The sequence below is a fragment of the Gymnogyps californianus genome, chromosome 3, assembly GCF_018139145.2.
Source record: "Gymnogyps californianus isolate 813 chromosome 3, ASM1813914v2, whole genome shotgun sequence".
In the NCBI taxonomy this organism is placed as follows: domain Eukaryota; kingdom Metazoa; phylum Chordata; class Aves; order Accipitriformes; family Cathartidae; genus Gymnogyps; species Gymnogyps californianus.
Window position 1 is genome coordinate 89,194,325 of NC_059473.1, and position 24,836 is coordinate 89,219,160.

General features: G+C 40.1%; 1 protein-coding gene across 1 annotated transcript in view; it reads left to right on the forward strand.

The window, feature by feature from the left end:
* SNAP91 (synaptosome associated protein 91) overlaps window positions 1-24,836 on the forward strand; it is a 72,168-nt gene that overhangs the window by 35,356 nt on the left and 11,976 nt on the right. Inside the window, exons 13-23 of the mRNA XM_050893245.1 lie at window positions 1,619-1,728; window positions 2,880-2,980; window positions 8,586-8,600; window positions 8,744-8,914; window positions 15,096-15,203; window positions 15,724-15,975; window positions 16,182-16,259; window positions 16,364-16,435; window positions 16,894-16,977; window positions 17,852-17,935; window positions 24,104-24,241. Of these exons, the coding sequence (XP_050749202.1) occupies window positions 1,619-1,728; window positions 2,880-2,980; window positions 8,586-8,600; window positions 8,744-8,914; window positions 15,096-15,203; window positions 15,724-15,975; window positions 16,182-16,259; window positions 16,364-16,435; window positions 16,894-16,977; window positions 17,852-17,935; window positions 24,104-24,241 (1,213 nt within the window). The remainder of the gene's footprint in view (window positions 1-1,618; window positions 1,729-2,879; window positions 2,981-8,585; window positions 8,601-8,743; window positions 8,915-15,095; window positions 15,204-15,723; window positions 15,976-16,181; window positions 16,260-16,363; window positions 16,436-16,893; window positions 16,978-17,851; window positions 17,936-24,103; window positions 24,242-24,836) is intronic.

Sequence of the window (24,836 nt, forward strand, 5' to 3'; positions counted from 1 at the left end):
TAGGAGGAAGTTCTGACTCTTTTAAAACCACGTTCATGTGAAAAGCCAGGAAGAAAACTTTCATCTGATATACCTAGTTTCAGAATTGACCTTTATTAGTGAGACTGCTCACCTTAGTTTCACTGGCAACTCGTGCTTTAAATTGTCTTGGTTTGAGTGTCAGATAAACTAATGAGCTTTATGGTGTTAGTAATAGTAGTTCCTGGTATCCCTGAAGCATTGCCAGGTGCCATAGTTCTGTGTCTAATAACGGGTGTTGTGCAGGAAAAACTCAATGAATTAACTCCTGAATCTGAGGGGAGGCAGCTCAATGGTTGATTCTAGTGAAAGCTCTTAAATTTCTTTCTAAAAAGCCCTTTTAAAAAAGCAAACAAAAACCTCTCTTGTTCAATACTGTAGCAGTTGGTGAGAACTACATGATGGCTCAAAGTGTTCTTACGACTTTATGTAACCCCCTCTTCCCTGATTTACGTGAAGAATTTGGACCACTGTAGTCTCAAACCTTAGTAAAGCCTTGAGGAGAGTCTAGAAAGCTTATATCCATCTCCTGCTACAGTTGTGATGATGGGATGGCAGTAGCAGAATTCAGAAGAAAATCGCTTCAAATTTGCCATTCTTTTTCTTTCTTGGAAGTGGTGAGAATGGCAAACAGTACTAAACATAGGACTTATTTTCGTTTGTTAGGAAAAGGATCTCTCTAGCATGTGAGATGCTGTAACAAAGCTTGTAGTATCTTTTAGAATTAAATTGATGCTTTTCAAGGTAACTTGAGTCTTCAAGCGCGCAGAAGAGTTGCAATATACTCTCCTGGGTGTCTGTCCTTGCCATACTTAAGGTATCTTTATCCAGAACTGGAGGAGCTAATGAAGCAAAATCATAGGCTGAGCTGTCTTTTATATCTTCCCAAGGACTTAACCGTTAACACTGTTGATGGCTCTTTAAACCCTTCAGTCTGAAGGTTTACGTACACACTTTTAACTTAGTGTCTAACCGTTTGTCTTCTCCCACCATTTCTATGGTTAGAGTACTAAGGTGCTGTTGTGGACAAACAGATATTTCATTCCATGGACAAAACGAAGGGTCTGACAGATATAGAAACAAACCCACAAAAATACTTTGTTCCTCCCCATCTTCAGGATAGTCTTAAAACTGAGGGGAGGGAGTTTGCTGGGGAGCAAACTATTTTCTTGGCACTTGCTGAGAATCCTTTGACACATAGGAACTGTTAGCTACCCTAATTGGGATTTTAAAAGGCAGGTAGGGCAACTCCAGATCACAAGTCCCTGAGTTAGTTGCCTAGATGTTGGGTGAGTCTTGAACCCAAGGAACTAAAGCTCGCATGAGACTGGCCGCTGGTGTCTGCAGGTGCTCTGACTGCGTGCAGTAGGCATTTCCTCTTGAGCCAGGCATTGCTAGGTGGAGTCACCTTGGAGTTTCTCAACTCCACCACCCTCTGAAAACTTAGATCAGTCTTCCTTAAATTCTTTCAAAGGGGGGAACAGCTTACAATAAGAAGACCTGATGTCAAAATTGGATTTTTAAAGTATGTAAATCTGTGCCTGAGTTGTTTGTGGAGAAATGCTGGTATATTGAATGCATATTTAAAATATTTCTCCAGTCTTCTCCAGCCACAACTGTTACATCTCCTAGTTCTACTCCAGCGAAAACTATTGATACATCTCCTCCAGTTGATCTTTTTGCAACTTCATCTGCAGCTGCTCCAGTCAGGTAAGTTAAAAAGCATATTTCAGTTACTGAGCTTGATGTAGATGCCAAAGTCATGTTTGTAACAGGAGACTTGCCTGCAAGATTTTGCTTATTTTACAGGTAGTGTACATAGTAGTCAGTGGGCTACATTATTCTACCAGTATAGATCACAAATGAGCATTAACAAAAAAAAAAAAAAAAAAAAAATGTGGCTACTCTGATTTGCTTTCAGTGTAGTAGTGATTTTGTACCATTCGCAACATAAACTTTTAATTGAATAGACTTAAGTAATGTGTAAAGCCAAAGTAGTCTTTGCTGACCTTCAGTATTCTGTTTCTAAAACTGCTGAATTAAGATTCCTTTTTCTTGCTGTTCAAATCAGCTAATGAAGCACAAATAACGAAGGAGGAGGTTAAAATAAAAATAAACATTTGACCAATGAGAAAATCTGAACCTTGCTTTCAAGTCAAAACCAGAACAAACTGCTGTTGCTCATTGTAATGAGCAGAAATGAAAGAACTCTAGACATGTAAAAGCTCTAAGCTTGAACCAAAATTCTGAAGACGTGACTAACTTCAGTTAAATGTCAGATGAAGTACTTCACTGAAGAAAGAGCTTCTATTGTTTATTATTCAAACGTTCTAAATGAACAAAACCTTGTTTCCTAAGCAAATGTCTGGCTGGCTTAAACCATAGAAGTTTTACCAACTCTCTTCAACCAACCTCTGCAGGTTTCTTGCTTTCTGACGTGGCTCAATGAAATATTAAAGTAGAATGGAGCTGTTTTCAGTCACAGCAGTTATTTGCTCTGTCCTTAGGGACCACCTGGGATTTTGATTTTTGGTTTTGGGGTTGTTTGGTTTTATGTTTTGTTTGTTTGGTATTTTAGGATTGTAAAAGTCTGATAGGCCTGTTACAATATCATTATCAAGTAATGGAAGTAAGTTAAGGTCCCATCCTGGAGTGTAATGTATTCTTGGCACTTACTGCAGTAGAGGTGTTTGTGGCCACTGCTCTAATCCTAAAGCCTGAAAAAAAAGCTCTCAATGGTTTCATCAGTTGTCCAAACTAAGGGTAATTCCTACAGTCCAGTCATGATTTTTTTTTTTTTAACTTGATTAAAATGGACAAATTCCTCCAGTATTTAATATCGCTCTTCCTTTCTTTGGCAGCTCTTCCAAACCATCCAGTGATCTTCTGGATCTTCAGCCAGATTTTGCCGCTACTGGGCAGGCAGCTCCAGCAGCCCCTGCTGGAGCAACTTCATGGGGAGGTAGAGAAACTTCACTGTCAGCATCTCTTCTTGCAGTCTCCATCTTCTTGCCCGGCTGAACGTGGCTCTTTCTCTGCTAGCACAGGATGTTCCTAGCTCACTCCCAGGCTTCTGCTGACCTGACAGTCAGGCATCCCTTCGCAGCACAAGGCTACTCCTTTTTCCAGGGATATGCATAATAGTATAAGCTGCCTATAAGGGCCTGATGGCAAAGCTGGGCGGAGCCAGCATTATGTGACTAAAAGTGAGCAGGAAGGGGATGGCTGAGGGTGAACAGGTAGGGTAGGCACTTTAAAACAGAAGAACTAGAACTGCTCATGTGCTTATTGGCAAGGTGAGGGCAGAAATCAACTCTTCTGTTCATAAAGGACAGGTCAGTAGGGGGAGGATCAAAAATATCTTTTAAAACAAAAATGCATCTAAAGCTAATGGTGGCAAATTAGTTCTGCTGCAAGTGTGATTACCTCTGACAACCCTTAACATATTTTATTAAAATCTTCCTTGTCTGCTTAGAATAATAATATGAAAATAGAAGTAGAGGGCTAACTGCTTTCAAATAGGAATACCTAACCAGCTTTCTGAAATCTGGGCTCTGGTCAACTGAGCCTATCGTTCCAGGCAGCCCTAGCAGCTGGTGATCTGAAGAGGACTGCAATAAATGTAGGGAATTTTCACTCCTGTCCTGTGAAGACAAGGAATTAGGCCAGTAAATGTGATTTAACTTACATAGTTGTAAACCCACTGTGGTGTAATCTTAAGAGATCTTGTGTGGCAGCTTAATGAACTCATCAGCCCTCTCACGGCAGGAATGCTACACTGAGTCATGCTGACTCTGCTATGAATGCTGATACTGGGTACTAGTGGCTTCTGCATTCCCTGTTTCTGTCCTTAGCTTTAGTTCGTTAAAGATGACATTGTATCTCAGCCACTTCGTTACGAGAGGAATAGCTATGGCTGTCATGTAGATCGCGTTTTGCATATTCCTATTTAATCTCTTGAATATTTTTTTTTGCAGAAGTGTCAGTTTTATTAACTGAAATGTAATCTTACCCAGAAAGCAAGACCAAAGAGTCATCTATTCTAGGAAGCCTAGGACTAATTATTCTGCGATTTTTGATTGCGTCCTATTTATCTTGCTTTGTCATTGCCAAGTACTGGAGCACAAGCTTTTGAGATCTTTGAAAGAGCTCAGGCCTCTCAGCTAACTTTTTAAAGCAGTTGCTCATTTATGCAGAGTAAATAACCATTAATATTGTAAAATACTGATTCGCATTGCAATTGAAAGCTGATTTATTTGTTTTTTTGCTTTGCTCTTTTGGACAAAGCACCTATAGTTTGGAACTTAAAGTTTTCAGTAATTCAGAAGAACAAAAACACCTAAAATTGACTAGTAATGCACCTGGTCCTCTTATTCCACAATGGAGGAGGACAGCTAACTTTTTTCCTTTGGCCAGGACTATCGCTAACCTCATCAAGTATACTTCAGTCTTATCTTTCAGAATAGCATTTTGGTAACTTAGTAAGTTTCAAGTTTGTCTGCTTTACTGCTGGCAGGAGTCCAGGTATGATGACCTGTTACTGCACTGGAATCTTGCCTTTTTTTTTTTTTTTTTAAACTCTTTTAAATAATTGCCAAACATCATGTCAGACATGCATAAATTGAGAACTGGAATGGCTTTGTTGTGAAAATACTGAAATTTCCATTAAAGTTTCATCTGGTAATGAGAAAAACCCAACCCTTAACACAGGCTCAAAGGTTTTTTTATTTACTTATTTAAACTAAATCTGCAGGATGAAGCCGGTAGTCATTATAAATTGTACGGTCTCATAGGTACTACAGAGCCTTCTAATTAGTGCAGGTGAAGCCACATCAGGAATACTGCATCCAGTTCTGGGCTCTCCTGTTTACGGGAGAGGCAGTTGGCAGAGGGCTACCAGGGCTCCAGGGATTTAGAGCACATCTCTGCGGAGAGAGATTGAGGGAGCTGGGCCTCTGTCATCTGGCAAAGAGGAGGCTATAGGGGACTCTTAATAGTGGCTTACAACTACTTGAAGGGGACTTACAGAGCAGAGCCAAAATTTTCTTGGAAATGATAGTTGATTATAGTGAAGGGTAATAACAGGTTGCAGCTTCAGAGGTTGATTGGACATGAAAAAAAAGTTATTTCACTTGGAGGGTAGGGCAGTACTGGAGCAGATCCCAAAAGTGAGGGGGGATGTCTCTCCATTCCTGGACATTTTTCAAGACCTGATTAGACAAAGCCATGACTGCCCTGATCTGGTGTCGGGCGTAATGCTGTTCTGAGCAGGAGGCTGGACAAGATGACCTTTCTTCCGCCCAGGACTTTTGGGAGGATGTGTAACAACGCCTCCCTGCTACTTGAGCTTGTTCCTCATCTGCAAAACTCTTCTGGCCCACAGCAAGTTAACGTGGGAATTCATGAGAAAGAAGTAGTAGGAGGAGGAAGCTGGAAGAATTGCTGCAGTTCAGAATAGCTAGGAAAACATGAATATCAAATACTTCAAGATGCAGCATCAAACTGGCACTTTAGATGTCACATAAACCTCAGGAATACATGTCACCAACAAATGATCCTACTTTCTCAATCTCACTGGCAGTGTAGATTTATGTATTCTGGCATATACTGTATATTTGGTATAGTACACTGTATATTTAGTGGTATATACAGTACACTATATTTTGTTGTATACCTAGTATGTTTCTGAATATAGCATAAGTTATCTAGCAAATGAACTATAACTTGTGAAAATCTACACTTCTGTGCCAACAGGAGATGATCAAGGTAGGGTTATAAGTTGCCTGCAGCATACCACAAGGTGAATATAGGCATTTGGCAGGCAAACTAGACTGTAGTATTACAAAAAATACAGTGGGTCAAATGCTGCATCCTTGCGAGGTCTGACTCTCGGATATGAAAGCAAATTGACTTGAATTTCTGCTCTGAACTACCTTGCAGTGTGCCTTAGAACATGGATTTGCTATTAGTATTGTTACTTTAATATTACTGTACAATAAAGCATTGGTTTTAATCCTTCCCATATTAAGAGTAAGTGTAGATTGCCATGCTGGATAATTGTAATTTCACTGTATTGTGATCTATAACATAACTGGATAACAAAAATGCATTGAAGAATAAGCTAATAGAAGGTAAAAGTTTGCCAACAGTTGCTTATTTCAAGTCTAGCTGTGAGACGTCCACCTGGTGTGCAGTAATGAGATACCAGAGTGCTGCATTTTTAATACCCTGTTACGCTCTACCAGAATGGTATTTTGACTTACCTCAGCTTGTGCAGTCAGTCTCAAGTAGAGCTCTCCCAAGGAACCAATTATGAAAATACCTACATGTAGTTTCTTGGTGCCTTTTTAACAAGTGTTGTAAAATAAAGACAAAGTTGTGAAGATTGAGCTGTGCTTGCTCAAAGCATTTTGCTTCCTACATACTGACCCATAGTAAAGCATCTGGACTCTGTGCTTGCTGTTCAGTGTGGATCAGATGAACCCGTGACCCTGTTACATGTACAATGAATCTAGGAGCGACACTGAGCTACTGGTTAGTAAATAGGTAGTTGTTGAGCTCAGTCTATTCTAACTGCAGTATAAAAATGTAATAGGCCAAACTGGTTAGTTTTCACAGCTTTTTATAGCTTATAGTTGTTTTTTGTGTAGGCAAAGCTTCCTCTGTCTTTGAGCTCAATCTGACTGATCTCAGAGGACATAAAATTGTAGGAAAGTCTGTCATTAAAGATGCTTCATTGGCTTCCAGAAACAGTTGACTAAGGAACTGAAGTTGGAACAGAGCCAATCTGCTTATGCTGTCAATCATTCATACTCCTCATCGCAAGTGTTAACAGAGGTGGTTGTTTCTGCATAGTATGCTTGCTCTATCGCAAATGCAGGAAAAGCTTTCAAAGAGGAGCTGCTCTTTTTTTTTTTTTCCTCCTTTTTTTTGGCTAAACAGTTGTCTCAAGTACAAGAACCACAGCCTGTCTGCCTCTCAGAATATACTTGGGGCAGTAGGGATGCCATGTATTGTATCCTGAAGTAACTTAACACTGTATTTGCAAGCTGCTCTCTGCTAGAGTACCCTTGCTTTAGTGCCAGTTTTGTGAAGGCTTCTAGTGCTGATGGGTGGATCACAACAGCTCACTTTGGCAGCACAGTAAGCTGAATTCTGTCTACTTCTAATGACTGTGTCATGGTTTAACCCCAGCCAGCAACTAAGCACTGCGCAGTTGCTCGCTCACTGCCCCCACCCAGTGGGAGAGGGGAGAGAATCAAAAAAAACAGTAAAACTTGTGGATTGAGATAAAGACAGTTTAATAGGACAGAAAGGAAGAAAATAATGATAATAATAACAATAAAATGACAATAATAATAAAAGAATTAGACTATACAAAACAAGTGATGTACAATGCAATCGCTCACCACTCACCGACTGATGCCCAGTTAGTTCCCAAGCAGTGATCCACCCCTCCCAGCCAACTCCCCCCAGTTTATATACTGGGCATGATGTCATATGGTATGGAATATTCCTTTGGCCAGTTTGGGTCAGCTGTCCTGGCTGCGTCCCCTCCCAACTTCTTGTGCCCCTCCAGCCTTCTTGCTGGCTGGCCATGAGAAGCTGAAAAATCCTTGACTTTTAGTATAAACACTACTTAGCAACAGCTAAAAACATCAGTGTGTTACCAACATTATTCTCCTACTAAATCCAAAACATAACACTATACCAGCTACTAGGAAGAAAATTAACTCTATCCCAGCCGAAACCAGGACAACTGTAATGTAGATTTTGACTGCTTTCTGAGTACATTAGTCTAGAAAATACTTGCAACTAAGCAGAATTATCTTGAGATTCTCTTTGGTATCTGAGTATGTTCTGCTAATAGCTCATTGATTTAAATAAGCTTCAACTATGCCTGTTTACTGTACTTATATGTGAGCACTGGGGTTCATTGGGGCTCGCTCTTCCCATATACACTTTTACTTGGTGAAAGTCTTGAATCTGTGTGCTGTTAGGCCCAGGAACTTGCATTTAAAATTTTTAGGGTTCTTGGGGGATGTTAGCTGCTCATAGACTCTGAAGAAGTCTACCTACTTCTGGTCTTACTCTCACACTGCTAAGCCAAATGCAAGACAGAACAAGTATAGTGGTGAATTGAGCTTCTAAAGAAGTGGTTCTTGGCTTTACCCTGGGGTAGCGAAAGGTAGGAGACCTTCCTGTCAATGCTTACAGGCCACTACTTGGTTCTCTCTGCTACAGTTTAAGAAAAGAAAACCAGCTGTGTAAAACAGAAGTGATAAATACTACCAGTGTTTGAACATGTTGCTGATTAGATATTAAGGAACTTATCAAATATGTGAAACTTATGTACTGGTTCTGTTTTGAATAGAGCTATTAAACAGAATGAGCTTTGTCATGTAACAATAACTTCTTGAATGTTGGAAAATCAAGTGCAGAAATTACGTTTAATCTAAATATGTCACTTAGAGAATGAACATATGGTAATGAATGTCTTCAATCTGGCAGTTCTACTAATTGGTCTGTTTCTTTATTCTGCGGTCATTTTAATGGACAATCGCTAGACCTCTTGGGAGAGGGTGAGTAATATTTTTGATTTCTAAGACTTGTGAATGTTAAGACTCCTTATTAAAAGCTCCAGCTTTCTGGAGTTAAGTGATTGTGGTCTCTCTCCCTCTTCCCTTACTTTCCTGTTTGATCTTCATTATATGGTTGCATATAGATAATCTGGCTGCACTTTCCGGTGTTACCTCCGAGCCACAGATTTCAGATCCATTTGCCCCAGAGCCTAGTGCAACTACTGCTGCAACTACTGATACTACAACTACTTCAGCTGCTGCTACTACAACTACAACTGTTACGGCTGCCACTGCTGAAGTGGATCTCTTCGGAGGTTAGTTTGGTTGCTCAGTGCTCTACGTCAGCTCATAAGGTAGATGAAGCAATGTTGAGTTCAGCTATTGTAACAAGGCCTCTAATTTAACCAACTATGCCAGAGATGCCTGTTTGTTGGATGCTAGATGGAACAGGAAATGTAAACTGTCCAACTACCTCTTTGTTTGCTGTGCTTTTGGCTAATAGACTCCTTTGCATATATATGGAAATGGAAAACTGTATACACTTAAGACTGAGTTACCTTATGCTTGAATAGCTAAGAACATTAGTTTTCAGGTCCACAGTGGGGTAAGCAGGTATTCTTTCCACATTATTCAATAACTATGCACTGTACTGTGATTTCTGGGAAAAGTAGTTGTGCTTTCATAGTTGAAGAGGATGGACGTGGCAGCTTCCGGCCCCTTCATTACATGTCGTGCTTGAGCTGTGTTGTGTTTCTTTTGGATCTTTCCTGTAAATACAGTATTGAGCCAGCTGAAATTACTATATTTCAGCATTCTTGAGTCTGGGTTTTATTTCACATAGCATTAACAGTAAATTAAAGTGGTAATGAACTTGTACTAAATGCCAACTATACAACTAATGTATAGGAAACATTTTTATAGTTTAGTCAGCTCTTTCAGTCCCTAATGTTAGCTGCTAACCTCTTGAGTAAGAATAAATTTCCCCCTGTACGTTGTCAGGTTTTTTTGTCACTCCCATGGAGCAGGAAGCTTCTCAACAGCATGTCAGAAATTACCATTTCTTTTCAACAGTATACCAGCCCAGGTTAATGGAGAAATCTTCTGATTTACAAACTATTAACATGTTTAAGATCACCTGACCACTGTATTTTTCTAGTTTTCTCTTCCTCTGATGCATACTTCCAGCATGACAGTGGATGTCAGGAATTAGTAATAACTTACTTGCTATCAAAACTGAATTCCAGTATGTTCTCTGTGGGGTGTGTTTATCTGTTCGTTCTAATGACAGGAGTGCTGGAGAGGTCTCACACATAAACAGTTTGACTACAAAGGTGTTTCCTAAAGACTGAAAGTTCCCAGTTGGAAGTTTTGTTTAGGACTGACTTCAACAGACAGCTCCAAGATATCCCCGATAAAACTGCTGAGAAGCTGTAAGAAAGGAGTGCAACTGCTACCTGCTACTTAACCCTCCTTTTACAAAGATGGATAATAGTCCAAGTGCCACAGGATCAGGCAGTTCAGAAGCAATTTTAAAATAGTCATGGGCAATGGTTTTGGACACTGCTAGGAGCAAGAGACAGTCTGATGTTGGTTGCTTTCAGAAGCCTGTTGCAGAAGCCAAGGCCTGTGCTCATTAACACCCCTGCAGACGCACAGCCTGTGAAACTTCTAGTGTGTAGATGCTGGGGTCGAGCCAGTCTTGGATACAGCACTTTCAAATTGCATTATTAATTTAGCATAGATATATGACTTTTAAACGATAGTTAAATGGCTAGAAATCACTGCAAACTTGCAACAAGATTAGAAAAACACCTACTCTTGCCTATTCTTCCAGTACTACAGCAGCAAGATGTACCCTTCTTTTTTCCTACGTCTTCCACTATTCTGTGCCTGGAAAAATGGCTGCTACCAAATCATATGTCTACTTCCATGTTTATAAAGTGGCATAGAGCTGGATGCTTTTAGTTTCTAGAGATTTAACTGATCATTAGATTACTTAGTGGAACATGTTAAGAAGTGGAGTTGCCTTCATCCTCCAATGTGGAAAGGATTTTACTTTTGCAGTATCCAGGCTTCCGTAACTTGATCTCTTCTTTTAAAGAGAATGTATATTGTTGCTCAAATACTACAAGTCTCCAGTGGATTGTATATTAGATGAATACTGACTTTTTCCTGGAACACTTCAGGATGAAGCAAGGTTTTATTATTTACAATAGCAGAAAACCTCTAGTTCTCAAGAAGAAAAATCTCTAAACATACTCAGCACTGAAGGTACTTTTGCAGTGCCTTCAAGACACCCACAGGCCAGACCTTTTAAAGATCCTGGAGTCAGTATTGAACTTCCATCTCTCTACTCATGGGGGTTTTTTGTTTCTTTTTTGTTTTTTTTTTTTTTTCCTGAAGCCTGTGCTGTGATGTCCCATACTAACATTCCTTGTTACTTTAAGACTATGTATGGCGCAAGAAGCGTTAGTTTTTGGGCAGACACTGTTGCTCTCTAGCTTTTGTGGTGCTAGACATGCTTACACTTAATAAGTAGGTATTTGACCTTTGAGGTCTGCTAGAGATACAGTCTTCAAGGTCACCTTAACTTTTTGCAGCTTGCCAGTTCTTAGTTGCTTTACATGATTCCTTGCGGTGAGGTGTGGTAGGGGAAAGTACAGGAGCAGTGATCTCAAGAGAAAGAATGTAAAGAGTCTTCCGGAGTGGCTGGGTAGAGAAAGGAAGCTGAAATCTGCAGGAAAAAGGCAGCTGAGTTGATGGAAGAAGCGGAAGAGGAGACTTTGCAGGAATGACTACTGACTGTTATTCTCTTGCACTATATCGCTGGTACTTCAGCTGATAGCAGCCTGCGTGCTGCCTATGACTGGGCTTTGTCTTTAAGAGGAAAAGCAGCTCTGCATTATGTCTTCATCTCTAACGTGGTCTTGGAAAGCAAGACCTGTTGCTGAGGTTCCTGAGAAATGCAGGATTGATCCGGGATAGCTTTTTTGAAGAATTCAATCTGATTAATGGGCAAGCTTTCAGTTACCTGGGCCAACTTGAAGAATTCCTTATCTTCTTTCTAAGATAAACAAGAGGAGACTGTTTTCAAAGTGCAGCTGGAATCATTCCTGAGAGGGAGAAAAGTAAAGGTAGAAGAAAAGCGAAATATCTTGAAATACCATGTATCTCAATAATAGAATTTGGACACAATATTTTTGGATGCTAGTAATGTGCTCTTGAGTTATATTCTGTTGTGTGATTACACTGTAAGCAGTGCAAGTAACAAGTCATGGCAGACACTGTGCAAATGCCAGTTATTAGGCATTCAGATGACATGAATCGTAAGCGGGCAGTAGAACTATGGTTTTCCCTTTAAAGAAACTAAAGGCAAAGTGATCAAGACTAATTAACGTCCCTTATGCTGGAACATGCTGGTATAGCAAACTAGCACATATTTTAAAAAAACAAAGAACAACAAAAAAAGTCCCATAATTGTCATGATTCTTTCCTAACACTGAGCCTAGTGGAATATTTCTTGTTAACTCAGGTCAGGTTCTCCATGTCAAAAACTAATAAAGGGTGACTGAAGAGGAAAAAACTGTGGAAACAGAAAAAAAAATTCTTTTCACCTGTACACTTTAGTTCTATGATCTTTCCTATACTTGTGACTTTCCATAAGGTTGTTTCACATGTTGCATGATACATTAAATGATTATCAGTCAGCTGTATCATCATGTGTGAGTAACTGTTGTCATATATTGATGCCATGGCATCAAGTAAAGCCTGAATTTATGACACTAAACAGATCACTCTTCAGGAACACTTATTTTGCTGCAGACAAGATGTATTGAAGTACTACTTCAGCGTTTCAGAACTTAAAAATGCCCTTGTTTGCACATCATTTCAATAAGAACTATTTTTATTTAACAATTTAAGTGTTAGGCAGTACATAATACATACCTATCACTCCTAATAGGTGTTCCATGCAGTGTGAACTTGCAAAGGTTTCAGCAACATCTCTTTAAGTTTCCAGACTGTCTATAAACCCAAGTGAGGATCATGTGCTACTTGATTCTAGAAGTCAAAAGCTAGATTCACTTTTGAAGCAGAAGATGCACAAATGTAAGGAAGTGGCATAAATTGAGTAAATATAGTAACTGCTTTAAAGGGAGAAGATCTCTTACAGTGCTGGATATGCAAATGTAGGGTTACTATGCCAATATGGAGGAACAAAAAAGAAAATAGTCTGATTTTTTTTTTTTACTAATAAAATATGCAGTACTTAAATGTATCCATTTCTGCATGTCAGGCTAGATTTTAGCAGAGGGCATCTGTGCAGGTGCAGCAGAGCCTTTTGAAAGGCTTCAAAGACTTGATAAGCATTAACTTAAAAAAAAAAAAATAAAACCACAACAAACAAACCCTTGATTTGAACTGTGAGTTGTAGGGTCACCTGTTCAGGTTGATTTGTCTCTATGCTCATATAGGTTTCCTGAACTTCTCAGAGTACCTAATATTTGAAGTTCTTAATATGGCGTTTTTCCTTTAGATTCCATTATGAAATTAGGTGTTTATCCCACCTGCCATTTAACCCAAGTATGATGCTAAAGAAAATAATAATGCTTGGCAACAGCCTTATTCAGGAGTGGCAATAAATAATAAAGCTGGTGCCAAGCTAGCTGTTCCCTTCCATCTATAGGCTGGAAGGAATTTGTGCCCACCTGAATTTCTATGCCTGTTGCACGTGGAACTTCAATAGTCTACATCTGAACAGGAATAGGTGTTACTCTGAGGCTGAAGTCTTCCCAACATAGAACTAGTGACTAACTCCATGTGTTCTGAAATTCCACTTTATATGAAATCTGGAGTCTATCCTTTCATACTGGGAAATAATTATAAGTAGTGTTGACCGACTGCTGTTCTGTTGGCCTACAAGCTTGTGTGGATAGAAATGTGCTCTTTTGAAAGAGCCCAAGGTGACCCTCCATCTGAAAGCTGGCCCTGTAGAGCAAAACCCAACACACATGACCATACGCATAGCATATTCTCAAGTAGTACAATTCAAAACTCTTCAGTCCAGTTCTGTGTTGAATTTCTTCTACGTGGTGTATGCCAGTGTCTGGTATACATACAATACTATAATGTTTGACTAATTATGATTTTTTTTACTTGGACAACTGCCATCCAGTTTTGTTGTTGAACCCTGTTACATGAAAAATAGAATTATATCTGAAATGGCTTATTAGGAGGCCTTTTTTTGCTACTAACTCATTTTAATTCTATTGTACAAGACTAATGGGCTTTCATCTCTTCTGTTGGATTTTTCAATGCATGTTATTTTGAGCTTTTTAGATTAACTGGCACAAACTTGTTTTTAAAATGGTTGTTTTCATTTTAAAATTGACACTCAAGTTAAAGCATGTTAAGCTTTTTCCTGTACTAGTTTGACAGTGCAATTGCAGTATTCCCCAAGAGATTTTTTTTTAACGTGCTAACTTTGTAGCAGTAGAAAAATGACCTTTATGAGCATCTTGAAGTATTTAATCTTAATTGCACAGCCTTTTGTGAAGAAAATGCTTGCCTATGAGGATAGTCCAAATGGCACTGTCCATTAGGACTACTTCATGGAATTAGAGCTACAGACGGTGGTTTAAGCCTGGGAGTAATACTGTAAAAGTTCAGAGCTTGAAATTTAAATGTACCACTTAGCAAGTGGCAAACAAAAAAACAGTCAAAGAAAACTCATGAGCAAGTCGTTCCAAAACCCCTAAACAGTTGTTTTCCCCGACTTGACTGGTTGGCCTAGAGGTGATCCTAAAAGAAGGAGAGACAAACTATGGCTGGCCAGTAGTTAAGATGAACATTCTTGATCTGTCAGAAGCAAGCTGAGTAAATATAACCTATGCATCAGGTTATGGCTTCAGAAAGATCTGATTGGAATACTGTTAAGAAACAAGTAAGTTCAATTTCTCAGATGTTGCATGACTGACTTGGCTCAAAAACTAGAAATCGTAGATGCAGATCTCTGCCAAAATAATTGGATTGTTATTCGTAATAGTGCTTAAGTTTGTAAAGCACTATGCGGATAAATTCACAGTTGCAGATTAATCACATGTATTACGGGCTTTGAGCATGCAAGTTTTTAATGTCTTTATTAACACCAATTTACTGCCATACTGCTGCTCTTTCTTCATTAGTTAATTTTGGGTAGTACATGAGCATGCTGCTCTGAACCCTTATACAATGAGAATAACGCCTTCTTTCACACTCACTGTACTTCCTGCGGGCAGCCCGAGAAGCTCCATCTTCAAACCCTGTCTAGAACCTGCTTGTGTGGGGTTGGGGGAGAGACAAAGCGTTTTGCACTGCATGACTTGTCTTGCTGTCAGAGTAACAACGTTCATGTTGTATAAGGGGATCTACCTGTGCGATTTAACTTGGTTCTTTTACTATATTTTTCTTCTCTTTATCCTTTTTCCTTTTAATTGCTGTTCTTAAACTGCACCCAAGATGCCTTTGCAGCTTCTCCTGGGGAAGCCCCTGCAGCAGCTGAAGGGGCAGCAGCACCAGCTACCCCAACCCCTGTAGCGGCAGCTCTTGATGCATGTTCAGGAAATGGTGGGTTTTATGTCATTAGATAGTCTCTTGTTTTGCTGTTTTTTTTTGTTTAAACTACATGGCAGTGTGTTTTTCTGAAATTTTCACAGTGTTTGCAATTGGTCAAAACAAGCCTTAGACTGAAGAGCATGCTTAACGAAACTGCCTGTTTCTGAGTCCCAGTAACTTTGTGCTTATTTGGTAGCGCTAATAAACAATTCTGTCAGTGCTGTCTTGTAAGCAGTAACCTGCTAAACTGGATATTCTTTTGTCATATTTCTGCCTTTTTTTGGCCTTGTCAAACAGCCTTTGAAAGTTCTCCCCTTCAGTAACTAGACTGCTCAGCATTTCAGATGGTCTTTATTTTGGAAAAACATAAGTAACATGTCTGGATAAGTAGGCTAGATGTTAGACTGACCTCCTTTGTATGCGTGCGTGTATTTGCAGTATGTGCATTGCCTGTCATTGCTTTGTTCTTGACTTCCTCCCTCACTGATCCTAAGTATGCATACACATGTATTTCCCCTCTCCTTTTTACAAGACCCCTTTGCCCCATCCGAAGGTAGTGCAGAGGCTGCTCCTGAGCTGGACCTCTTTGCTATGAAGCCAACAGAGACTGCTGTTCCTGTAGTTACCCCTACAACTAGTGCAGCCACTCCAGTTCCTGCAACAACTCCTTCTCCAGCTGCTGCTGTTGCTGCTACTGCTACTACAGCTACTGCCACTACCACTACTGCCACCACTTCTGCTACCGCCACCACCTCCGCTCCTCCTGCTCTAGATATCTTTGGTGGTAATTTTGTTTTTAACTCTTTGATTCTGGTGGATTGATCTGTCAGGAGTACAGAACAAACAAATCCTTGTTGCATGCATGCTGTGTGCTAAGCTTTCAAACCAGAGAGCCTATTAACTCCAAATAAGATGTGCAAAACTTGAAAGTTCTGCTTTCAGTCCTTCCTTTCAAAAATGAGTTAAGATGTTTTATGTTCTTGGCCTTAGATTTATTTGAGTCTGTTCCTGATGTACCTGCCGCACCTAAACCAGATGCTACTCCTAGCATAGATCTCTTTGGTACAGGTAAAGAGAGAATTCTTCCAATACTCTGCTGCTTTGATGCTGTGTAATGGTGTAAACTGACTTGAGCGATACTTACTTCTTGATTTTTATTTCATTTCTGGAAGATGCTTTTTCATCTCCGCCGCATGGAGCTTCTCCTGTGCCTGAGAGTTCTCTCACTGCTGATCTCTTATCTGGTGAGTGCTTGTTTTCACAGGCCATCCTACAGACTTCCCGGGTTTGTTTTTTTTCCAAGAGTAAAAAAAAAAGCAAAAAAAGACTTACTGCCAATTTACGTCTTTAAGCTGAAATACTAAGTTGTGGGTTTGACGCTTTGGTCACAAGATATGCAGTTGCTGAAGATGCAAACCATGAAGTGGCTGACACTGAAGTTGAGTAAGTAATGTGGTTGTTGAGAGACTAAATCCTCCTCTAAGCATAAGAAAATCTTAATAAGCAATGCTTTCTTTAAAGTACTGTGGTTTTCAGTTGCTGTGTGAGAAATGTAACACTTTCCGTTTGCAGTTCTGAAGACTGTTACCTGAATTTACCAACCCTGTGGTTCTAACTGGTGGAGCCCATGTGGCTTTGAAATATTTAGCTATCATTGTTGCCTTGCTGATACTAAATATTATTTATCCTATGCTTACTGCAGTGGATGCATTTGCAGCCCCCTCTCCTCTACCCACTGCCTCTCCAGCAAAGGTGGATTCTTCAGGTGTGATTGACCTATTTGGTGGTGGGTATTTTTCTTTCCTCACCACTTCAGAGTTGAATCACTTCATTTCAATTACCTTTGCGCTTTGCTAAAGCTGCGGGTTTTCCCTTCTCACAGCTTTTCTGTGTAGCATTACGGCTAAGACTAGCATGTCCAGTTCTTCATATTGCACAATAATGAACTGCAAATAAGCTGTCAGTGTGGTCATTCTGTTGTCATGACACTTGCCATTCTGTCTTCATTTAATGCATGTATGGCTCTTCCTCAGAGGTCCAATGAAAGGCTGTTGAATTCTTTTTTGTTCTTTGCAACTCTCCATGGTCATGTTGTTTTCTCTCAGTTCCGTTTCTCAAAGCAGCTGAAGTTTTGAGGGTGACTTGTCTCAAACTGGGTATCTGAATCACAGGATCTTTGTTGGATTTGACAAGGTGGAAATTAGGATGGGCACAACCAACTCTACGAGTGTTGTAGAACAGGAATGTTGCTTAGAAGTAGTGAATTTTCAAACATTAGTGAAATATTCCTCTAAAAAGACTTAATGTGAGTCAGTAGATTCTGGCTGGAATTACTCCAAACTCTCATCCGATGCATTCATCTCTAAAGGGCTTAACCCTCTCATCTAGAATGCTGTGGTTTGTATTAGTTTTCTGAGAAGAGGCCCCACTAAAAGAAAAGAGATTTCTTTCAAGTGCTGGTTTGTTGCACCTCCTTTTTTCCACCTGAACTTTGTGTCCATGGTACGGCTCTGCAATAAAGATGGCCAAGCACTTTCATTTTCTTCTGATGAATGAAGTGGTTATCCTTTTGTCATCTTTTGTTTACAATAAGTGATGAATTGATGCATTTAATATTGAACTCTTTACCTTTTCTTGGTGCTTTCTGGAATTCCCTTTAGATGCTTTTGGAAGTAGTGCTTCTGAACCCCAGCCCGCAACCCAGGCTGCTTCTAGTTCCTCAGCTTCTGCAGACCTACTTGCTGGTAATAAAGAACTTCTAAAAACTTGTTATTTTAAGGCAAAACTAAGAAATGGTCTTTGAAATCTTTTATGTTCCTTGGATGTAAGTGGACTTCTGCAGTCGAATAAAACACTTGTTCACAAGATTTCTTAGTACTTTAGACATCTGAAATTAAAACTGCAGTGATTTATAATGGAGGCACTATACTGAAGTACAGGTTAACTTCCTAGATTATCTTCTTCCCATGCTCTTTGTTTTCCTACCTCCTACACAAGCCTTATTTTTCTGTACTGTTCACTGAATAGGAGTGTATGCATGAAGTTTCTTTGGCTGACTGTAGCAGTACTTAAGTAAGCAGTACTGCAGGCTATGCTACTTGTTCCTTACTTCTAATTCATCTTCATTTCTTGGTTGATTTAATTGAGGCAGGTTACACACTTAAATGTTAGGAGCTTGAATGAATGACTTGATAGCAGTCTTGCATTTAGCCAAGGAGAGTGGGGTGATGAGAGAGAGCTTTTCTGAGCACAAGGGCATAGAAGTGATAGAGACCCTCTCCTTATACTGGGTGAGATGAGGTCTATGCTAGCGTTGAATGTGACGTCACTGTCACACCCTATTTCAAATGCTGAATAACTGTATCGTTGTAGTCTTTATCCTACAGATAAAGTCTGTAGGACTTCAGTCGAATTCTCAAAAATTTGTGCTATACCATGTATTTTAGTGGCTACAGTGATTGTGCTAAACAGTTGTGACCCCTCCTCATCCCAGTTTGAAGTTTGTAGAGAACAAGATCCCAGAATGTCTTCCTCAGGTTTGAAGGAAACTAATGCACTTCTGGTTTGAGGAAGACTTGGCTTAGTTTCCCCCATGTTTCTGAAAGGTGAATTTGTCAGTAGAATTGGTTGGTAGGTTATCCTTCATGAACTTCAAAGGTGATTGTTAGCTTCATGTTGTACCTTTGTGGCATTAATTCTGAGCTGGAGTGATAGTCTGCCCTTTATGCAACTACTAACCACTCTAGGTATGGTGGGCCCTGACGACAGTTGCTGTCTGTGTGTCTGAAGGTCTCTCATGCCAACTTACACTGTATCAGAAGTCCAACCCTGTGTATGTTTTGCCTTTATATGCTCGTGAGAGGTCCTCCATTGTTTGAGGAATACATAATGTAAGTAAGTGAGATACCTCAGTATGTAATCTGCTCTCAGTGCTGTGAGTTGATACAGGTGAGTGCTGGCATGCTGAAGCCATCTCAGAAGAGGACACATTTTCTAGTACCTGCTCTACGCGTGGGCATTGCCTAGTTGTGCTGCAGGAAGATAGAAGTAGTCTAGATAATAATAATGTATATGTCTGTTCTCAATTGGTTCCAGTGCTGGCAAGCCAGCTACTTAAAGTGGGACATAATGTGTAAATGCATGCTAAAGCTTTAGTACAGGCAGCTTCAGGATTTTAAGGTAGAAGACCACCTTTTGTTTTAATATTGCTTCAATAGATCTTTGTATTAGTCTATGGATAGCTTAAGGCCGGAGATCAGGCTTTAAATAGTATATTCTGAAACATACCAGTCATTTGCAGTTGTGTGTGTTATCGGGGACTGGGTGCAAAGATGTTGTGGGCAGAAGCTAATTCTGCTTATGCAAACATTACAATACAAAATATTTTATGCTCTTATCTGTAACTAAGCTTAAATTCCAGTAGGAATTATGCTCCAGATGGCTTAAACTTCAGCAGTGTGCTCTCTCAATCTGATCAATCCCATTAAATCAAAACCTAAATTATAAAAGGGATGTTATAAGTCTAAATATTCAAGCAGACCTGAAGCAATTGGGGTGAATAGATGATTTTTTAAATTTTATTTTATTTTTTCTTTGAATATACATTCAAAAGGGCTCCAAGTAGATTTGAATCTTTTTTTTGGCAGATATAGAGAGTCTGTAAACATCACAGCATATTGCTAAGCATTTGTTCACCCTAGATAATGGCAGATGTATAGCCTGCAGTGTAATCCAGTTTTAAATTCAAGAGTGTCCAGAATTCATATGGTGGCTGAAGGCTTGTCCTTCATGATTTATGAGTGTTTGGTTGTACTAAGTGTTTATATGCATAATGTTATGAGTGTACTTACTATGCATCATTGTCTTAAGTGTTCTGCTGTCAAGTTTCTAGTCTCTTCTTGGCTGACTTAGAAAATATGGTAGAATTTTTTTCATACTCTTCTAAGACTCTCAGCAGACAAGACTAGAACTATGCTGATAAATACAATAGTCTAGCCATTTTCCCTTCTAGATCTTTCTGTCCAATTAAACTGTCTGCATGTGTATCCCAGTATGTACTCTAATAGCATGTTCTTGTAAGAAATCTTACTTGAATGTGTAAGTAAAAGCAACCTCAAAATCGGGCAGTTGGGGATGTCCAGACAACACATCTAACTTGGTTGCTGCTGTTTCTGCAGACTCACTCTGGGTCTTATGCAAGCCCTAGGCAACTAGGAACTTAATCTGTTAAAACATTTTTATGGCTTCTGTGCCTGATGTTGCTGTTAAATTGCGCAAGGCTAAAAGCTATGGAATTAAGACCAATCATCATGCAAACTTTGCCTGAAGCTGGGGAGAACTCTAATCTGTAGCTGGAGAAACAGACACTTTATGGGGCTTTGCAAAAGCTTATGTAACTTTCTAAACAGAATCTTATAAATGGATATTAAGTTGTGCCCTGCTGCCAAGCTCCTTGTTCTCACTCAAGAAATGAAAAGGATCTAACTGAGCACAGGATCTTTAGATGGCTCCAGTGCTTTAGGAATTGCTGCAGTCAACTGCCTTTGTCATCCCTGTATCTTGTCAACCTGCTTCTGGTCTGATTCTTTGGAGATTAGTACTTTTTTGCAGATAGTTGAATGCATGGAGCTTTGCCTTGGGACAGGTGATGAACTAGGGCAGAGCTTGTATGTAAGGATCAGAGGACAGGGCAGCATTGATGATGTTTTAGCAGGTGTCTGCTACAGACCACCTGATCAAGAAGAGGCAGTAGAGGAAGCCTTTTTTTAGGCAGCTGGAGAAAGCCTCACTAGCACAGGCTTTGGCACTCATGGGCAACTTTAACCACCATAGTATGTGCTGGAAGGGCAATAGGGAATACGGCTTGGCACAGGTAATCCAGGGCACTTCTGGAATGTATTAGAGAATCTCTTGATGTGGATGATCAAGACGTACCAGAGTGAGTTCAGTGGAGGGCCACCGAGATGGTGACTGGTGCACATGACATATGAGGAGAGGCTGAGAACTGGGTCCATTCAGCCTTAAGAAGAGAAGGCAAAAGGGAGGCCTTATAAGTGTCTAAACTACCTCACTGGAGGATACAGAGAAGACTAGCCAGGTTCTTCTTGGAGGTGCACAGCGACAGGAAAAAAGGCAATGTGGGTGGGAAATTCTGGTTAAATACTGGAATTTTTTTATTTTTACCATGAGGATGGTCAGATACAACAACAGGCCACCCAGAGAGGCAGTGAAATCTCTCCTCTTGGAGGTGTCAAGGCAAATCTCTGGGCAACCTGATTTGATAAGACCGGCTTTGAGCAGGGCGTTGGGATGGCTGACCTGTAGAGGTCCCTTCCAACCTAAACTATCTTGTCACAAACCCACTTCAAGAACAGACCTTGGAGAGCTGAGAGCAGATCTCTGATCACAGTGCGTCCAGATTCAGAGTTAGCATCTGTGAGTGTGTGACTTGCTATGGACTAGGAGTTGGGTGATAAAGGCTTCTTGGTGCCAGAACCCTGAAGTAGGCCTAATAAACACAGGGAAGCTCACAGAGGTTTTTGAAATGCCCTTTACTTCAGACTACAGAAAGCAGGCTGCTCTGCTTCCCGCTCCTGCTTCCCTGGCTCCAGCCAGTGCCCTTGGTCGGTAACATCTGAAGGGACCAGTTTAAGTTATGATCTGAGTGTTTCGGTCATTGCCTGCAATCTGGCAAGCTTCAGCTGAAGGACATACTTTATGAGGTGTTTCTAATCAGGTTGTGTTCTCCTGGACCTGTAGTGCATAGTCAGGTTTGCTGTCTTCTCCCAGCTGTGTCTGGGGCCAATGTATTTGTTCATATAGGCCAGGCATTCCACAACTAAAGCCTGTCTGCTGGTGGTAAAGCAAGTTGCTGGTCTGGTGCCCAGGACCCGATGATGGCACACCACTCTCGTTTCCCTACTGAGGGTTTTGGGTTGAATACAATTAGCTACTGCTAACTCACTTCTCTTCTGAAATATGCATCTGATGTATAAATGTCTGATGCTTGCATCAAGTGTGTGTGTATAAATTTCTCTTATGCTTTCAACATTTGTTAAGTGTTTGGTGTTTAGTCTTACTTTGTTCTCTGAGAAAGCAAAGTTTTTGGGGAGAGTGTCTGAGATCTCACAGTAACATTTGATATAATTGATGCTCACAATTTGAGCATGAGTTCTTTATGTTGACCTCTAGCCTGTCTCGTAGTTAAATGTCTGGCAGATGCTTGATTTCATAGCTGGGAAATGTGCTGTTGTCACTGTTTGTAAGATGTCTGTATAATGTGCTGTAATCGATATACCCTGTGACCATGAAAAGCAGTTTGGATAAAAAAGTGGTTAGAAAATCTTCAGAATTTTCTTTATTTTCCCATTTTTAAAAAGCTGACTTCCCCACTGAACTGGTAACTAAAGCAAGCTGAAGAAAGACGAGGAAGAAAGGAGTTAGTTGACTGCTTAAACAAGAGTGGTACAAACTATCTCAGTAAAAAACCAGAAAGTGATAAGAGTTTAGTGTAAATAGATGATCTCTTCTAAATTGATAAGTTGTATTTGGTACTTAATGTCAACAGTGTGACTGTTGGAGTAGCATGCTTAATTTTTCAGATTTCACCCACATGAAAAGATCTGTATTTACTTTGGATGAGAATAGGACTTAAAATGGTCTCTACAAATTGGATAAAATTATCTAAAGGAGAAGTTTCAAATGAGTAAATGTTCGAGCTTCTATCCATAGGCAGCGATGATTAGCTGGACAAATAAGGACGGTAGACTGTAAGGCAGGACATTCCCTGAAAAGAAACTAAAGACAGTGGTAGAGCACTGGCTCATCACTGTCTTGTGCCTAGCTGTGGCAAAATAATATGCTTCCTACCCTGATATAGGGGGGAAAAGTACAGCCTGCAGGTTGTGCGGAGTGCTCTTCCTGCTGTATTTGCGTAGTCGCAATTGGAGCCCTGAGCTCAGATCTGATCCTTTCTATGCAAGGGCAGCTGGGAAAAAAACAAGGCTGAGAGACTGAAGCTGTAGTATAGAGGTCTCGGACATCACTGTGAAGAAGAGATTGAATAAGAGGAATGGCTTGTAGATTAAAGAGAATTGAGAAAGTGTCATATGTCTGTTCTCATTTTGACAGAATTTTTGCATATTTAATCAGTTTCCAGAATCTGTAGATAATACAATAAGCTTAAATTGCAAGGGAGATCAAATTATATAGAGGGCAAGGGAGGGATTTTAAGAATAGGCAAGCATGGGAGTGCATTGCTTGTAGGCTGGAGAATCTCCATGAGTAGGGTTTATTTATATAAATAAAGGGTTTATAATATATACATTGACCTTAATCATGGAGATTCTCTAGCCTACAAGCAGTTCACTTGTGGATGCTGTTCATCCTGCTTTGGCACGGGAGTCGGGGGGGCAGCAGCTTGAAGACATCTTGACAAGGGAGACCAGCATGTTTTAAGATGGTGAGAGAGGCTGAACTGGATTAGTAAAACACTGCCTTCTGAACTGAGATTCCACAATAGTTGATGGGTGATCATATGCTTTTCTCAAGTTAGTCCTCTGTTTCTCTTTTTTCTGAACTAATTCTTGTTTGTTGCATTCTGCCTGTGAGATTACTTACCTAGAATGATAGCGTGTAGTACTGGAAGAATTGTGTTCTCTACTTCTGTTGGTCTGCCTCTGCAGATATCTAAGTAACAAATATTAAAGGTTTTATTGGTGACTCTCACAAAACCTTAAATTCCCTGGGTCATACCTGGCATAGCAAGGATGCTTGTGTAGTACTGAGTTATTTACAATGGTCTAGTAAGAATTTTCTCTATCATTGTGCCTTCTATAGATTGAGCTTTTGTTAAACACAGCCCAACAACACTGACTCTAATGTCCACACCTCTCTTATGTGGCTTTTTCAAGGCTTTGGAGGTTCTTTTATTGCTCCCTCTCCATCACCATCCCCAGTCACTCCAGCTCAAACCAGCTTACTACAGCCTAACTTTGATGCAGCTTTTGGGACAACAGCTCCAACGACTGGCAGTTCATTTGATGCATCAGGTGAGCCACAGGGTTTCTTCCTGTGAATTTTCTAATGTGTTTTATGTGTTAAATGAGTTAATGACACCATATTTAGGCTCTGAGTACAAGCAATATCAGTGATTTCCCTGTTCCTTCTCTACTGGAAGAACTCAGGGTGGTGTTTAGGCTGGTGTGTGCCCAAGAGCTCGCTGTACCCATTTTTTATTCTACCATGTCAGGAAAAAACAAACTAGTGTGAACATCATCATTGCATGTGCTTGATTGCATGAATCAGGAATTACGCAAGGAAAACACTGTTCTATAAATCAAGTATATAGGCAAGTCATCTTGCTGCTGCTGCTGAAGCTGTTCTTGAGCTTGCATGGCACCTGAAGGTACACAAAACGGAGACTGAGGTTGTGTTCTTTGCCTGACTATAAGCTTAAACTTTCATCACTGCTATCATTTTGTTTGCATCTCTTCCATTCTGTATTTTCCATGCTGGGTCCTCGCTGCAAACTTAAAATTGGTGAGTTCTGCAACTGTACAAGAAAAAAAGGTTGAAGTAGTACTGCTGCTTGGTTATTTGGTTGCTTGCCAGTGCACATGCTACCCCTTCCTGTTGACTTAACAT